Source organism: Myotis yumanensis, unplaced genomic scaffold (assembly GCF_028538775.1).
Source record: "Myotis yumanensis isolate MYYU_CA2020_CCGP unplaced genomic scaffold, mMyoYum1.0.hap1 SCAF_7, whole genome shotgun sequence".
NCBI classification, from domain to species: Eukaryota; Metazoa; Chordata; class Mammalia; order Chiroptera; family Vespertilionidae; genus Myotis; species Myotis yumanensis.
This window is the reverse complement of record NW_027223758.1, coordinates 42784659-42802804: the sequence shown is the minus strand read 5'-3', so window position 1 is coordinate 42802804 and position 18146 is coordinate 42784659. Positions and strand designations below refer to the sequence as shown.

At 45.5% G+C, this 18146-nt stretch overlaps 1 protein-coding gene across 1 annotated transcript in view; it reads left to right on the top strand.

The window, feature by feature from the left end:
- The window catches only part of CCBE1 (collagen and calcium binding EGF domains 1), a 178269-nt gene that overhangs the window by 148860 nt on the left and 11263 nt on the right, over positions 1–18146 (top strand). Inside the window, exons 3-5 of the mRNA XM_070420390.1 lie at positions 4345–4397; positions 9137–9271; positions 11837–11989. Of these exons, the coding sequence (XP_070276491.1) occupies positions 4345–4397; positions 9137–9271; positions 11837–11989 (341 nt within the window). The remainder of the gene's footprint in view (positions 1–4344; positions 4398–9136; positions 9272–11836; positions 11990–18146) is intronic.

The window sequence follows — 18146 nt, the reverse complement described above, 5'->3', positions numbered from 1 at the left end:
TGCAGCTAGTATTCCATTGTGAAAGTACCACAGCTTTTTTATTCACTCATTATTGCTAGGGGTGATGGGTGCACGATGCAGTGTGCAGACGATCATTTATTGAGTTATACACTTGAAACCTGTTCCCCTATAAGTTCAATTTAAAAAAAGAGAGAAAAGAATAAGTAAATTATATAGCTCTTTAAAAAAAGAAGAAAAGCCCTGGTTGGGTGGCTCAGTTGGTTGGAGCACCGTCTCTTTACACCAAAAGGTTTCAGGTTTAATTCCCTGCCAGGGCTCATACATAGGTTGTGGATTTGATCCCGGATCAGGGTTGGGGCATGTACGGGAGGCAACTGATTGATGTTTCTCTTTTTCTCTCTCCCTTCCTGTCCCTCTCAAATGAATAAAAACATATCCTCGGGTGAGAATAAAAAACAAAAAAGAAAAGAAAAGCAAGCTGCAGCTAGCACACTGTTCTGCCCCTGAACCAGGCCCTGTGCTAGGTACCTGTGTTATCTGTAATCAGTGTGATAATCCTGTACAGCAAATGTTATTGTTCATGTTTTATCCATGAGGAATCTAAAGCTCAGCGAGTTTCAGAAATGAGCCCAAGGCCACATCTTGAGCTCTTCCAGTGGCACAGCCAGAACTGCAAACCTGGTTTGCTTGACCCTAAAGCCATTGCTTCCCCCATTGCACATAGCTTGGCACCAGGAACTCACAAAAGTGCGGTTCTCTCATTTTAAAAAAAATCTGATCTATCTGGTGCATGTCTAGGCAGTTCTGGAAAGGAAACCCTAAGTAAATCATAGGAAAATTTACTGTTGCCTTGGAGCATGTGTTGACATATTTCTTGCCTACTAATTCACTTGACCTTTCGAAGTCCCTTGTAGTCCTCTAATTCTTAGGCAGTTATTTTTTCAAATTCTTTTCTAGACTCTGATAACTAACAGCAGACAGTCGGATGACCGTACCTCTATTATCTTCATTGCCTTGATTTAGTTTTCCCTCCCCAAAGCTCTCACACACATTGGTTGATGGGATATATTTCAGGCTGCACTGTTTTTATTTATGATTTTTTTAATGTGTGTTACTTACTCGGAGGCACCCAGGGGAAACCTCCACAGACTTTCCTGATTACCAGATGTCGCCCTTTCTGTGTAACAACTGTCTAATCACCACGGCCTCTTGCCAAGAAACCAGAAAAGCATTTGCATTTGGAAAACCAAGCTGCGCCACGTGAAGCGTATTAAGAAGGACGGCCTGCCCTGAATCCACATGAGCTTTCCCCCGTCTGAGTTTGTTTTGCTTAAAGATAAAAACCACACAGCCGTGTTTGCAGTTAGGACTAACAAGTGCTTGCGTAACCAGGAGATTTCACGTGGGCTGTCTCAACTTCATTATGCGCAAATTGTGTTCTAAGTAATCTTTGAACCAGTAGAACATGTGTAGCCAGTGTTTGTTTTTGGAATATTTCAGTTGTTTATTTTAAATGGTGATTTATGATGGATGTGTGTTTAACATGCAAAATAATGCTACATCCCCAGGAATTCTGGGGGAGACAGGAGGTTGTGAAGGCGTCTCAAACCTCCTTTTCTTGAGCAGGGACATGGCATTAGTTATGCAGTTAAGAAAAAGCAGTGGAGGGGAAGGTAAATCGTAGCTGAGCAGGTATTTAAATGAAGCATGCCCATCCTGAAGCTCAGATCTGCTCCTGCCAGAGCTCTGGGCCTTTTGAAAACATATCAAATCACTGCTTTCTCACTTAATTTTGTAACAAGGCCAAGGACAGGTTACTTTGGACTCCACTGTGTGGACAATCCCAGGCCCTTGAAATGCTCAACGAGGTCAGAGTGCCCAAGTTTAATGTCTCAGATGTGGAAAGAGAGATTGTAAGGATTGCATTCATTTGCATGAATTTTAAAATGCCATCAAACACCTCTGAGGCTGCACGATTTAAGTAGAAAGAGCCACACAGAACCATATGTTTAAATGTGGTGCTATCCTTGAGACATGAGTATCAAAAACACATGTTTCCCCCTCCATTCAACTCTCTCATGAATCGCTTAGTTTCAGACCATGGAGTGCACTGCTTTTCCTCTTATAGATTTCTGTTGGACAGCCTCATGTAACACAGTAACTAATAACCATAAAATTGTAATGAATGCTCAATTAAGCCAATTTTCTTCTTGGTTGTTAGGAACTTGGTCTTTCTTAAACCATGGAAAACTAGGCGGAGTTTAAGTTTCATGGAATATAAAAGTAGATCCTCTACCTCTGTTAGAAATAGTAATTATCATAAATTTATACCCCATGGGATTCTTTTGTCATGTAAAATTATAATTCAGCCGGAGATGGTGGGAAATTATATCTAATGGGAAAACTCTGGACGCTGTCACATGCCATTTATATCAGTACATTTTATTTATATATGAAGAAATACGTGCATATACATTAAAATATATACATAAAATATATATACACTCCCTTTTGACATAAATATGCTGAAGAAAGATTCAAAATAGCCTATATTGAGTGGACACGTACAGGTAGGCAAATGTGTCATTTGCAGCACAGGGGGCCCTTAGCTAGTTCACTCAAGTCAGTTTTGAGAGCATCCCAGATGCCACTGTGTTTTATAATGAAAGCCCAGTGTTACGCCTTTGAAGTAAGATTATCTCTCGCAGCTGGGCTGCACATGAGACGTATTGCAGAGAGAAAGGAGGCAGTGTAGTAGCACCCGATGGGGCCTCAGAAACTTCTCCTGCCAGATGCAATGTTTACAAGCTGTATACATTTTTCATAAATTTTATGTAAAACTTGTAAGTGACAGATTGAATATAATTTTTCTAAATTTTAGAAGTTTTAGGAAGAGATTGCTGGAGTTTCTCTTTCACCTGGCAGATGGAAATCCACCTAGCAGACCAGTCCACAAGAGTGGATTTGACCTATAGTATAGAGTATGCTATTTGCAAAAGTAGAAAACAATGCTGATAAATTATTTTTTACTACAATGTGATGGGAAAAAGACATCTAAGTGTATCAAATTATTCTTCAACAGCAGGCCTTGTCTAACGTGGTTGAAGGGCACTTGCTTTAGTTCCCACCTTTGATTATCCTATATAATAAAAGACTAATATGCTAAGTGTCCAGGCGTCCGGTTGTCTGGTTGTCCGTTCAACCAATCAAAGCATAATATGCTAATGATAGGCTAAGGCTGCTCAACCGCTCGCTATGATGTGCACTGACCACCAGGGGACAGACACTTCGACTGGTAGGTTAGCTTGCTGCTGGGGTTCAGCTGATCTGGACAAAGTGAGAGAGACCGGACATACCTTGGAGCCCTCCTGTGTTCCCTCCCCAGCTGGCCAACCTCTTATATCCCCCCTGGCCCTGATTGTGCACCGGTGGGGTCCCTCGGCCTGGCCTGTGCCCTCTCACAATTCAGGACCCCTCGGGGAATGCCAGAGAGATGGTTTCAGCCTGATCCTGCAGGCCAGGCCAAGGGACCCCACTGGTGCAGAAATTCGTGCATCAGGCCTCTAGTTTCTAATAAAAATAATTACCTTGTGTTGGTCCCCTGTTCAGAATTTCAACTCTCCTCCTAAGTCTGCCAGTTGGATTGACTCTTCGGAACTCTCACATAGTTGATGGATGCTGTTTTGTCTGGAAGGTGCAGCTGCTATCTGCAGAAGGGTAGGCCTGTTAGGAGCCCCCACTCCTACCAGAGGTGGAATCTTCCCAGTGGAGATTCCCATTTGGAATGGATGTCACCATTTCTCTACCACAGGCAGAGATGTAAAACTTGGATGTGGGTTAGTAATTGCCTGTTTGCCTTTTTCATCCTTAGCTAATTTAGGTCCCTTTCAGTACCTTCCATGGTACTCCAGTGGGAGTTAGAATGCTTGGGTTCCAGTCCCCGTCTTCTATAACTAGAATCATTATGTTGTAATTATCCGGTGGTGATTATACTTAGCTAATTGTTATTATAACTGGCAAGTCCTGTGAATCCTTGGTGTGTAGGATGAGGGGCCAGGTCAGCCTCGAAGGTTCTTTTCATACCTATTCCTGCAGACCTGGAATTATCTAATTTAAGTATCTTGAAATCTCTGAGTGAATTCACTTCATGGGATTCAAAGGAACATGTGATGAGAAGGACATTCTGCTATTAGAAGATGTGGTCATGTGATATTGACAATATTTTTCCTTTTTATCTCAGATTTCCTTTAAAATAACTCACCCTGTGTTGCCTCAGTGTTTCCTGGGCACAAGGTATTTCATTCAAGACCAGTAACTGGAAAGAATGATATTTTTATCTAACATGTCCCATTTAAAATGTGTTTTTGTTTGTTTGCCTCTTAGGAAAAAGTGCTGCAAAGGGTATAAATTTGTTCTCGGACAATGCATCCCAGAAGGTATGTCACAGGGAAGATTTTGCCTTCTCATCTTATTCATGACTAATCACCAGATGTCTGTAATGTTCAGATGTACCTGGAATGTATGTGTGTTATCTGTGTCTGGTTATCTGTGCATGTGTGTGTGTAATTTCTATGTGCGGGCATTATACTCTTCCAATGCTGATTTGGTTATATGTAGCATGCTCTGTCTAAATCATTACACAACATGTAATCATACATTAAGTAATTCTCTAATCAGCATATCACACACAGTTAGAACACAGCCTCCCTCCCCTACCTCTCTATCTGCTTTCCATGTGTTAAACTTGAAACCCCTTCACGTGACCATCAGCAAGCCCTGTGTGCAGCCCAGTGCTGAAGAGACAGAGGCCCGGCCCTCAACGCCCTCACCCCCCAGCTGAGTAGACAGGGTCTGGACAGCGCAGAATCAGAGAGACCTGGATTTCCTCATGGTTCCACTATAACAAGAATACCATATATGGCAGCTTAAATAACCAGCATTTATGTCTCACAGTTCTAAAGGCTGGTAAGTCCAAGATCCAGGTGCTGCAAGATTCAGTATCTGGCGAGAGCTTCCTGGTTAATACACAGCCGTCTTCTTGCTGTGTCTTCACATGGCAGAAAGGGCAAGGGAGCTCGAGGGGGTCTCTTTTACAAGGTCATTAATCCCATTCATCAGCGCTCCACCCTCATGGCCGAATCACCTCCCAAAGCCCCACCCAGTACCATCACATTGAGGGTTAGGATTTCCAACTATGGATTTCAGGAGGATGCAGGCATTCAGTCCACAGCACACTTCAAAGTTACTTTCTAAATTTAGTTTTTGCAAGAAAGTCTTAGTACTTGACTCATATGGTTGTTTAAGACTATTAACGCATCTAAAGTACTTAGATCAGAAGCTTGGTTAGTGGCAGTTACTGTTATGGTTGCTGTTGTTATTAATAATAACTGAAATATGTGCGCTAGAAGCCTGCAGTGCAGCAAGTGTTCGGGGGCTTGGGGGGCGGGGGGCACGTAGCACAGAGGACCAGCGTGGTCAGAGGTGGTGTCTAAGAGGAGGGAGACTCAAGCTAGGTTATCTGGGAAGGCTGCCAAGCACCTAGACAAGTAGGAGGAAGAAGACTGCAAAGGATTAAGCACTGACACAGGGAAGGCTAAGAACCATTTGAAGAGCGTGAGATTAGTTGGCCCAAAGCTTGGGACAGACAGGTGAGTGAGTGATGTGAAATGGGTTTCTTCACTGTTGCCCCAGAAGTCAGGTCCCTGAGCCCAGCCAAGCTACTGCATGTTGTGTTATCTCATGGAGAGCAATTGTTTTATTTGTTAGAAATAAATGAATCCCTCCTGTTGACCGCTCTCTTTAGTGGAAGGATGGCAGAGTTCATTAATCCATAGCTGGGACCTCTGAGGAAGTTGGGTTGAGGAAGGTTCTTAGGAAATCTCATCACCTATGATGGTTTATATGGCCTCGGGTCTCTGCAAGACTGACTTTCTCACACCAGCCAATTCCATTGCTGAGAGCTTGGTGGAAAAAACCCACAAAAATTAAAGTAATTGCCTTCTTTTATAAGCCAGCTTTTCTCAGTTACCAGCTGTGACTTTTATATTTCAGTGTGGCAGCTACCGAAAGAAAATTAAGTTTAGGCCAATCATTTTAAGATCCCAGCTAAAGACCTTACCCCAACTAATTAAAAACACATTATACAGATACCACATACTTACAGTTCCTTTAAATGTTAGGTATTGTGGTTTCAAACATCTGGGACAAAACTAATCTCCCTCACCCCAAGGTGGGGCCACAGCACCTATAATTAATGTAACCTAGAACTGAGTGTTTCCAGGAAAAGTGGTCTCAGGAGCTGAAAGCTGCTCTGTCGTAACTAATTCTCTGCTCTCTTGCTTTTGCTAGAACATTTTCAAAAGTTAATTTGTTTTAATTTGTGAGAATAAGTCAGTATTGGCTTGTTTATCTTTCACTAAAAATACTTTTAGTCGTAAAGGTTTCTATTACCCAAAAATGCCAAGTATAAATGTAGGATCTCAGAAAAGAGGGTGTATTAGTTAGGATTCTCGAGAGATTTTAATTTTTAAAGAGTTGGCTGACAAGATGTGGAGGCTGGCAACTCCAAAGTCCGCAGAGTAGGCCAGCAGAGTGGGGGCCCAGGAGAGAGTCAGAGTTTGAATCCAGAAACCGTCTGCTGGAAGAATTCCCTCTTTAGCAGGGGAGGTCCATCTTTTCCTTATTAAGGCCTTTAAGTGATTAGATGAGGTTCGCCATCATTGTGGAGAGCAATCTGTTTTACTCAAATCTACTGATTTAAATGTTAGTCTCATCTGAAAAATATCTCTACAGAAACACCTAGAATGTTTAACCAAATACCTGGGTAGTGTGGCCTGGCCAAGTTGACATATAATTTAACTATCATAGATAGTAAACGGAGACTAGAATTTCTTATCTTTTTTTTAGGCTAAATAAAGAATAGAAGCTGTCATTAAAACAGTGTTATTGCCTCATAGTTGTTGTTCTGGAAGTTAAGAGTCAGCAAGCTATGCTTGTGGGCCACATCTGACCCACTGCCTGTTTTTGCAAATAAAGTTTTATTGGGACACAGTCATACCCATTAATTTAAGTGCTGAATGCTTTTGCCCTACAACAGCAGAGTTGAATAGTTGTAACAAAGGCCTGCAAAGCTAAAAATATTATCTGGCCAACCAGATATATTTTGCCCCCCGTGCTGTATTATCTTAATTGGCCAGGTGACAAGATGATCTGATTTGTTCAACAATTATTAATTGAGTATAAACTATAGGAGGAGAGTGGTGCTGTACTCCAGAGCAGTGATCACCAACCTTTCAGACCTCACGGACCACCAGTGGTCCTCGGACCACCGGTTAGCAGCCGCAGCACCAGAGAACTCAGTCCCTGCCAGGTACCCAAACAAGTGTAAGAACTAGGAATTTAAAAAGCAGAAGAGCAGGTGAAGCTCTCACTGTGTGTCAGGCATTGTGCTTAATGCATCATCCTACGTAATCTCATAAAAGCACCATGAAGTCGGTACTGTTGTTACCCTATTTTATAGGTAAGGAAACGGAGGCTTAAAGAACCCAAGATCACAGAGATTGTGGCAGAGCTCGGAAGGTTGGCTCCAGAACCTGTATGCTTCACCTCAGTGTGGCACCGTCCTACATTAGGCCTGCACAGAGTAGGCATTTGATAACCATGTGGAAGCCCATGAGCATGAGCATCAGAACACTGATGCCTGGAGGTGATGCTTAGTTAAGTAAAGCGTGTTGGACCAGGGACACACATAGGCAGAGCAGCCTGGAATCTCCATCTTAGGGAGAAGCACTTATCCAGGGCAGCTTTCCAGGTCATCATGAAAATGGCATGAGCCTTGTCACACACACACACACACACACACACACACACACACACACACACCGTAGCAGCCCAACATTCCACCTTCATATGTCCCAGAGCGAAGCCAGGCTCAAGCCCTGTCCAAGGGTAGCTCGTCTCTCAGCACCGGGGGAAGATAGTGCAGTGATTAATGAGAGGCTGGATCTAGTCGGCAAGTAAATGTTCAGTCTGAGCACCTGACATAGAGCCAAGTCCCTTCAGAGGCTCGTTAACTACGAGTTTGTAAGGATGGAGAGGAGATGCTCTAAGTCACTGGTTCTCAACCTTGGCTGCACATTAAAATCACCTGGGAATCTTTTTAAAATCCTGATTTCTGGGCCTCATCCTCCGGAAATTCTGTTTCTTTGTTACTACAGTGGGGCCTTGACTTAGGAGTGTCCGGCTAACGAGTTTTTTGAGATACCAGCTGTCTCTCAGCCGATTTTTTGCATTGAGTTGATAGAGTAATTTGAGTTAACGAGCTCCTTAACGAACTCCTTAACGAGCTCGGTCTCGGAACGAATTAAACTCGCAAGTCAAGGCCCCACTGTAATGTTGTGGCCCGACCCCATAACAAAGAAACAGAATTTCCGGAGGATGAGGCCCAGAAATCAGGATTTTAAAAAGATTCCCAGGTGATTCTAATGTGCAGCCAAGGTTAAGAACCACTGCTCTAAGTCTTCACAAGTAATAGACCACCCACCCAATTCACACAGGCAAAGGGCCAGAATGAGATCTCTAGCTATTCAACCTTATTCAGCCCCTTCTCAGCATGCAGAATCAACCCCTGGCATGCAGACCTACAACCCCCACACACTCTAACTCACACACATCTCCATTCCAAAGTCTCCCTCACACCCCGAGAAGCCAGCCTGACTTCTGGTCCTGCTCCCCACAGTATAGGGACAACGCCCATCATCAGGCCGGCTGTTCTTGAGTGTTCCACCAGAAAGAACTTCCTGTCTCTACAGCAGTTGGTTAAAAACAACAACAAAACAGGCCCTGGTAATGCTGCAGAGCAGAGCAGAGCCAACTAGAGCTCCCTTGCTCTTGGGATGAGGAATAAAGACCAAAGAATGAGGCGGTGAACACCCCCCTCCCCAGGGGGAAATCACAAGTGATGTTTGCTTCTAACCACTGCGGAGCTGGACACCACGTTTCTCAAAGGCCCCCATGGCTGGAAGAGTGCATGCCCCTCCAAACATAGGTGGTCACACGTCACAGTTGCCCTAGAGCAGAGCACAGCCCAAAAAGTCTGTTCCAGACCAGAGCCAGGTGACCCCTCTCTGCCTCCAGAGTGACTGAGTTGACATGAGCTCACACTTTCCTCTTTCAGATTATGATGTGTGTGCTGAGGCCCCGTGTGAGCAGCAGTGCACAGATAACTTCGGCCGTGTGCTGTGTACTTGTTACCCGGGATACCGCTATGACCGTGACAGACACCGGAAACGGGAGAAGCCCTACTGCCTGGGTGTGTTGGCAATGCACATATTTTTCAGCTCCTGACACTGCCTCTTTCAGATGAGTCTATGCTTGCTTGGACGCTCTTCATCAGTGGGACCAGCTCCCAGGAACCGCTTTGATCTTTGATTCCTGCCCTTCCCTCCTGATATTTTGTTGGATGCAGTGTGTTGGCATTATCCTAGGGCAGCGGTTCTCAACCTGTGGGTCGCGACCCCTTTGGGGGTCAAACGACCCTTTCACAGGGGTTGCCTAAGACCATCGGAAAACATATACGTAATTACATATTGTTTTTGTGATTAATTACTATGCTTTAATTATGTTCAATTTGTAACAATGAAATTGGGGGTCACCACAACATGAGGAACTGTATTAAAGGATTGCGGCATTAGGAAGGTTGAGAACCACTGTCCTAGGGGATCACTGCCCTTCACCTCGATTATTGAGATGAAAAATGGCCACAGAATTCTTCAGGGAGTTGGTGCCAGTCAGGTCTTCATGGGCAGTGAGGTATACGAGCAAGAAAAGGGGAACATTAGCAAATGTAAATTAGGAGAATATAAAACAGAACATTAAGTGAGAAGAAATGTAAAAACATAAATGAGAGTAAGCATTCTCTCAGGAGAGAAGTAGGAGGAGAGGCTGGGAAAGAGGGCATCCATGTGGCAGACAGGTTGGAAGTCAGAGAGAGCTGAAGCCAGCCCCCAGCCTGCACTCTGAATTTCTGAGGCAGGTTGATTATCCTCTGAAGCCATGTTTCAAAATGTGGTCAGTCCTGGCTAACCTCTCAGAAACATCTAAGGTCCTCTCTTTAAAAAAAAAACAAAAAGTGTCTGGCCTCCCCTCCAGACTCTGAGGGTGGGACTGGAAATCTGCATATATCTAAATGCCTCTAGTGACTCCCATGCACAGTCAAGTTTGAGCATCAGCTTGAGGATGAACCTAGGAGACTGGCGCATGACCCAAGTGGAAAATAAAGGAGCTGCAATGAGCAGGGGCTCTAGAGAGAACCATTCAAAAGAAGTTCTAGATCAGGGGTCCTCAAACTTTTTAAACAGGGGGCCAGTTCACTGTCCCTCAGACTGTTGGAGGGCCGGACTATAGTTTTAAAAAAAACTATGAACAAATTCCTATGCACACTGCACATATCTTATTTTGAAGTAAAAAAACAAAACGGGAACAAATACAATATTTGTAATTGTATGTGGCCCACGTGCCGTAGTTTGAGGACCCCTGTTCTAGATATTAGGTCTCCTGGCTTCTCCCCAGGGCCCCATGCTGACAAGGAATGGGATTGAGGCCACCAAGTGAATGGAGTGGGGACCCAAGGCCCCTCCTACAGAAAGCATGGGATGCCACTCTGGACCCCTAAGGTCCCAGGCACAAGGGCTCATATTTGTGGTATGGTACCCTGTTCTTTTCATTTGGGGGTCAGCAAAGCCAGCTTGCTGCTGAGTTCCATCCATTTCTATCTCTTTCTGGACATAGAGGCAGCTCCACGCTTAGGTGTAGGGCAGGGGTACGCAGAGGGCGTGGTCAGCCTGAGGAACTGCAGGGGAGGATCCGGCTATGTGACATCATCTACAGAGGACATAGCCTGTACCGCCAATGGAAAAAATGACCACACGCCCCTCGGCACACACAGGGCCTCCCAGAGGCGGGGCCATGGCAGCTTGTCTGGGGAGTAGTTGTTGGAATCCGGAAGCGAGGGCTGGGCTGAGTCAGCTGCCACATGTGCACAGTCTCCCACTGCCACCCAGGTCTTCAGTGAATGAGAGAAAACAGACTTGGGCTCCCTCTCTTCTTCCTGGTGGGAAACGGTTTTGTTTCTACCCCACTCAGTAGGGGAGCAAGTCTGTGATGTGCTCAGTTCACGGGGACTCTTACTGGTTACTTGTTTGAGGGTCTCACGGCTCATTTCCACAGCTCACAAGGAGTCTGTTTGGGTCATTGATGAGGCTGAAATTTCCTGGGGAGAACTCTCTCCGTTAGGCCCATTATGACTGTTTTCTTTGATCAGAAGTGGCTTTTCTCAGGTACCATCATGTCTCTTAACTGGGAAGGAATCCTTCCTAAGTGACCTTGGGTCACCACATGCTACTTGGAATGACAGCCAGACATAAAGAAAACATAAAACCCGTGGCACACTGGATCCTGGCAGAAAACCATTTCTATAATGCTCACTTTTGCAGAAAACTGTTTCTATAATGCTCACTTTTCAAAGTGTGTTGCCATTGGGGAGCTTGGTTTCTCACCTCAGGAGCCTTATGGAGTGTGTAGGGCAGTCTTCATTATCATGGGTTACAGGTGACAACTGTGAAGGCTGGCGATGGCTGCACCAACCACCTGACTTGGTAATGGCAGAGCCACAACCAGGAACCCCATCAGTGACCTGTTGTAACCATGGTGACACGGCCTGATGTCTTCCTGTCACTCAGGTTTCTAGCTTCCTGCTCTATGCCAGGCTTCTCTGCTAGAGCCTGACAAAGTGTGCTTTGCAGACATAAACATGTCACTTGTGTTGGAAGTCAATTCTTGGAAACTAAGTGTCGTCTGCATTTTGGTCCAAACCTAGATATCGACGAGTGTGCCACCAGCAACGAGACTCTGTGTGCACACATCTGTGTCAACACCTTGGGCAGCTACCGCTGTGAATGCCGGGAGGGCTACATCCAGGAGGACGACGGGAGGACATGCATCAAGGGAGACAAATACCCCAATGACACTGGTGAGTGGGGCAAGTATCGTGGGTGGGTGGGTGGCTGACTGGATGGACAGGCACTAGGAAGGGGCATTTATATGAATGGTAGGTGTGACTGGGTAAGAGGAGGGTAGGGCATCAGGTCAAGTCTCTTCCAAAGAGACCTGGTGAGAGCGATGCCCGTGAGCAGCGAGGTTGTGAACTGGTGTGTGTTTGAGGAAGCTCTCCACCAGGCAGAGGTGGTGTGCTTGTGGATAAATCAGTAGAGCTTAGTTACATGCTTAGACCAAACTAGGATGAGCAAAGAAGAGACCAGAAACACTACGTTCTCTCAAAAGAGAATGGGCTGAATATAAATATGAAACATTTCCATGTAAGTAAGCTATCTACATCAGTGCAGCTCAAAGTACATAGTCCACGGCCCTATGCCTGCCGACAAGCTATTAGTGATTTGGTTCAGGACTGGGTAGAAACAGAAGTTGAGAATGTTTAGAAGTTTTTATTCCGATTTGACAGAGAAATTTTGTTTAGATCCAAAGATTTCTGCTGGTATTTTATGCTTTATTTTTCTAGCAATTTGTTTTAATTGTATTTTGCAAATACAATCACAGTGGAGTGGAAATTTTTAAAAGCTGGCCCTTCTTCGCAGCGTTTGAGAAGCTGATTGAACTGAGATGTCTGATCCCTAAGGATAAGATTAGCTCACATATTGAGTTACTTCCTTATTTAAGTTTGGAGGGAAAGGGAGGGAGGGGGCAGGGGAGGCAGGAAGGAAAGAAAGGGGGTAGAGGGAAGGGAAGGAAAAGAAGGAGGCTTTGTGCTCCTTATCCAAGGCTCACAAGGCCAGGAAGTCGTCATCTTCCAGAACCCAGGACTCAGACCCTCTCTGTTATCCTGGGGAGGGAAAGGGGCCTGGATGCTGGTGGTGGGGTGGCGAGGCTGCCTGGGTCTGGGCCATCTGTGGGTAGGGAGGGAGCGAGTCCCAGGTACCAAGAAATGCAGGGAAATGAAAGGCCAGAACTGTCTGGGTACTCAGGAGCTAGTTAGCGATTTGGGGGGTGTAGTCTGAGGTTCACAAAGGGGCGGAAGGCAGTTGCCATCGGCTCATCACAGCAAACAGCTGGGGACCAGCTGCCTCCCACGGGAAAAACTACAAAGCACAATTATGAGGTTGAGTCATGAGGAAGCCACCAAATATTAGAAATAGAGGCAAAATATCTGTTTGGAGCCAGCTCAGAATTGGGCAATTTGGGATAATGTGAGTGAATCAGAGGACCTGTGAAATCTACTGAAAGCCGGAAGCTCAAGGGACCCGTGTGCCCAGAGGTGCTTAAAGCAGGGGTCCGTTGGGGAAAAAAATGTGTGCAGGTGGCTTTTCTTAGAATTCAAATTTAAAATCCCTTCATTTTTGTTTCATGGTGGAGAGGGTGGGGGAGGGGTGGGACGTGTAATTTACCTCTTAGATTATGTCCTATATTGAAAGGAAGAATCTCATTGAAAAAATGAGGGGCAGCCTCTTGGTCACTGATACATTGATGTGTGGGTCAACTTAAGAATTAGCAGCAGGAGAGCAGCGTTCCCATTTTTCATTCTGGAATTGGATTTCCAGCTGCGCTCTGAGCCAGGCAGCCCGAGGCTGTGGGCCACTCAGCCTGCCGACTCCATTGTCTCTTTGCCTCACGTTTCCATTCCGGTGAAATCCCATTTACGTGGGCATGAGGGGCAGTGTTGAGCACCCCAGTCTAGAGCACAACCATCAGAAACAGCAACCAATGCTTACTGCTGAGTGTCAGGGTGGCCTTTGATGGTAGGGATCTGGTAAGACCTGGCCCCGCCCCACCAGCAGTTCCCACCTGGTGGGACAGTGACCTGCCCAGAGACTTGGTCTTAACCAGCAGAGACCAGAGAAGCAGAGACAAGTGTGAGATGTTATTCACTGGATTTACTGGTTCTTTGGTCTCAGTGGCCTCCACATCTTGCAATGATTCTTAGGTTCTGCAACCACATCCCTCTTCAGTCTCATACATTGCACTGCTGTGTGGTTCCCTAGGGATGGCTTTGAGCAGGACAAGGTGGCCTTGGTGGCACTCACCACCCACCTTGTACTTCGCACTGTGCACCCAGGAGGGGCCCAGCCACAGGGTAGGGGTACGGGAAGGTCTCACTGCATCTTTGAAATTAGCAGCCTGCCAGGCCAGCGTGACTCAGTGGTTGAGCATCGATCTATGAACCAGGAGGTCATGGTTCAGTTCCCAGTCAGGGTATAAGCCTGGGTTGTGGGCTCGATCTCCAGTTGGGGGTGTGCAGGAGGCAGCTGATCAATGATTCTCTTATCATTGATGTTTCTATCTCTCCCTCTCCGAAATCAATACAAAAATATATTTTTTTTAAAAGATGAAATTAACAGCAGATGGTGCTCAGTCAATCCTGAGACCCCACTCTTGTTTCTGTCCCTGAGAAACAATTTCTCAAACACACAAAAAGTTTCAGTGCAAGAGATCAAGAATTTTATTTAAGAGATGACCGTTTGGCTTCTGCAGCTGAGAATTCAGTAAAAACCTAAATAGTCATAATTAAAAGGAATATGTATTTGCAGCTTTTTGGGTACTTTCTCTAGTATTACTTTCATGTAAAGGCATATGTGACCTCAACCATTTATTACAGCATTTCCTCACGTTGTGTTCTATACACCTTTGGGGTCATATGGGTATTGCTGAGCCTTTCTTCCTTAAGAAGCTTCTGTGTTCAGAGGTTTGAGGAAGAATGTGTTACTGCACCCACTTCTTAAGGATTCATGATGCGAGTGCATTCAAAGGTCTGAGAGATGGCCATTTTCTACCAAAAAAAAATGTTAATTTTAATTAAACCTGAATTCCCCAAAATTAGTTTCTTAAGGAATACCTTCTAACATCTCCCAGATGGTGGTGTCCTGGAAATTAGAGTTTGGAAAATTCTAACTTACTAGCATCAAAACTCTGAGCTCTGGGGCTCAACTTGGTAGGTCATCTGGTCGACTTTCAGGGAAGGACGTTTTTGGACGCAGCCACGAAGTCCAGAGGGAAGCCATTCGCTGCAGACAGCAGAGCATCTGATGAACAAAACAGGACGATACTCCTCCATTCTGCCATTCCGAGAGACAGGATGTTCCTGTTTACAGGGGCTGGGAGGGGGTGCCCTTCTGTTTAATCAGAAAGAACTGTCTGGTGGCTCTACCGCTGCGCTTCATTATAATGAGCTCCTCACTGCCGATTCTCTCCCTCCTCCTCCTCTACACATAGCAGCCTCAAATGACTTTTTGAAAACCTGAAAGGTCACCACTGTCAGTTGTATCATATTCCCCCCGCCGCCAGCAGCAGCATTATAAAAGAATTTCTCGGTATTTCATGTTCAGTAACTGGTCTCTATTGAATTCACCACACACGCGCAGAGGGCTTAGCATTTGGTTTTAGTATTTTACTAAGAAAAACATTCCAACACCCGTAACCAAGGAAATCAGGGAGTCACAGCCTGAGAGGAGTAATTCATACACAAAATTATGAGAAAGGACAGGCACATTTCTTGCCCTGAATGTTAAAGTCATAACTCATGTGATGGGCCACCGAGAAAGTGAGGGGCTGGCTTTGGTGGTTCTGGCAGCAAAAGGCAAGTGCCCTGGATGCATTTCTTTGACAGTGGTGACGCCCGAAAGTTCCTTGGTGTAGAAGTTAGGAGAGCTGGTAGCTGGAGCTGCGTTAGGATTAACCAGCTGTTGTGGGCCGGTCGCCAGGCCTCAGCTTCCTCCTCTGTAGACAAGAGGGTTGGATAAGGAGAGCTCTGAAGACCCTTTTGCCTTTTGCAAATATTTTTTTCCAATGTGGTGTGAAGAGCTTCAGTAAAAGTAATACAAGCCCTCCCAGCCCTGGGAGTCCCTGTGCGGTCACGTCTTTATCTTTCATCTAAGCGAGTGCCAAGACTCTAAGACATGCCCAGCTTCACTACCAAAACAGAGAACTTACTATATCTCAACAGATGAAGCATCAACATCCAGCTATTCAGCTCAGCACTAAGAAAAGTTAGGGGCCAGACAAACCTTGTATCTGGAACATCAGAGGCAGTTAAGTGGTTTCATCTGTTTTGGACTAATTAATAAGTCCCATATTTCATCACGGTCAATTTTTTTTGGATGAGGAGGTAATGATTATTAAGTATAAACACATGATGTAAAACCTCCTTTCCTCCTCCTGTGTTTTTTTTTAAACTTTGCATTGTCCAATGTCTGTAATATTACAGTCAGAGGAATTTAAAATCAAGGACGGCCTCAGCTGTTTATCCAGAGAGCAGGTGAAGAGCAGAAGGGGCTGGCCCTGGAACTGTGTCTCATAATCCAAAGGCCGCTGTGCACACACAGGCACAGTATCTCGGCTGGCTAATAGGCAAGAATGGCTCACTCAGTCACTTTGATTCTCTTTGAAAATATGTAGCTGGAGCCAGCTTAGTCACTCCAGGGAGTCTGTGTAGCCCCCCTGAGGAGAAGAATTAAGGGCAAGTTGGCTCCATAGTAATTAGCTATTTATCAACTTTTGTTTACTTTCTGATAAAGTGACCGTGACCCCCAGTGCCACGTAGTACAGTTCAAAGTGTCAGGGACGGCCAGGTGTTTCATATAACTTTCAAGCTCCACTAATCCATAGATCAGTGGTTCTCCACCTGGGGGGGCTTGAAAAAATGCTGATACTGTCCCGTGCTGTGACTCCCAGATGGGAGGGGTACAACTTAGTGGAATTTTTAAAAGCCCCCCAAGCAGTTGCAATGTGCCACCAGGGTTGAGAACTGCTGCCGGGGCACAGATCTGCACCATCAACTTTTAAAAACAAACATGCTTTGTTCGTTTGTGACACTGCTGGTATGAAGTGTGTTGGGAACATTCTTTAGTTCTTCTAAGTTTATTAAATATTACTAATATGGTATGTAAGGAATTCTATTTCTAGTGCTTAGGATGTATGTATACCCTGCTCAGTTATCAGTAAAAATTAGAGCTATCTGCCCTCATGTGGCTAATTGATAATATTGCACCTTTATCTGAGCAGGTTGGAGCAATATGTTGTGACTAGGGGCCCAGTGCATGAATTCGTGCACCTTGAAAGGAACTGTGGGCTGCAAGGCTGCAGTAGGCACAGGAATGGGTCTCGACCCATCCTCTGTGCTCCTGCCCGCCGGGGCCCCGGTCCCCTGTCTGCTGGCAGCCCCACTCCTGCCATCACCACTCCTACTCGCTGAGGGTGCCAGCCCTGCTCACACCTGCTGATGGCGTGGAGCGATTGGGGCTGGCACCAGCAGCAGGTGCAAGTGGGGCTGGCGCTGTCAGTGGGTTCAAGCAGCAGCTGCTGCCCGATCACCCCTCAGGAGCAGGAGGAGGTGGAGAAGCCCTCAGGGGCTATCAGAGCCAGCAGCTACTGCTCACACCTCCTGATGGCACCAAGTGATCGGGACGAACACTGGGCATTGGTAGCGGGTGCGAGCAGTGGCTCCGGCACTGGCTGCGGGTGCGAGTACCAGGCAGGACCACAGCGCGTGGGGAGCAAAGAATTTTTAGTAAACACCAGAGCCTTGCCTCAATGACAACGACTGGCACCCCACCCTGCTCACCTGCTCCACCATCCTGCTGTGGCCAATGCCCACCATGTTCCACACACACCCCCTGCTGGTCAGCACATGTCATAGCGACCGGTTGTTCAGTTGTTCTGGTTGTTCCACCATTTGGTCTATTTACATATTAGCCTTTATTATATAGGATAGTTCACTGAACATGGTCATAGTCACAGTCAGAGACACTCAGTGGCTACATTGAGAGGATTGAAAACAAAGTCCCAGATTCCTACCCAGATTTCTATATGAATTATTAATGTAGCACACACAGGATTATTTTAACACATTTGACAGTACTGTAGACAAATTGCAGGAGAGATGAGCCCCAATTCAGAAGAGATGGTGTGCTCTGATCTACACAGTTATTTATCTTTAAATCCTCTGAGAGCTCTTTCCAAAGGAAAGACATCTGTAATTTTGTAGGTAACATAATTTTTAAAAAGATACCAGCATCAACAATCATATCAGCATTTATGGAGCATTTGTCATGTACTAGACACTGTTCTGGGAACTTACAGGTGTTGTTAATGCCTCACAGCAATCCCAGGTGGTAAGTGTC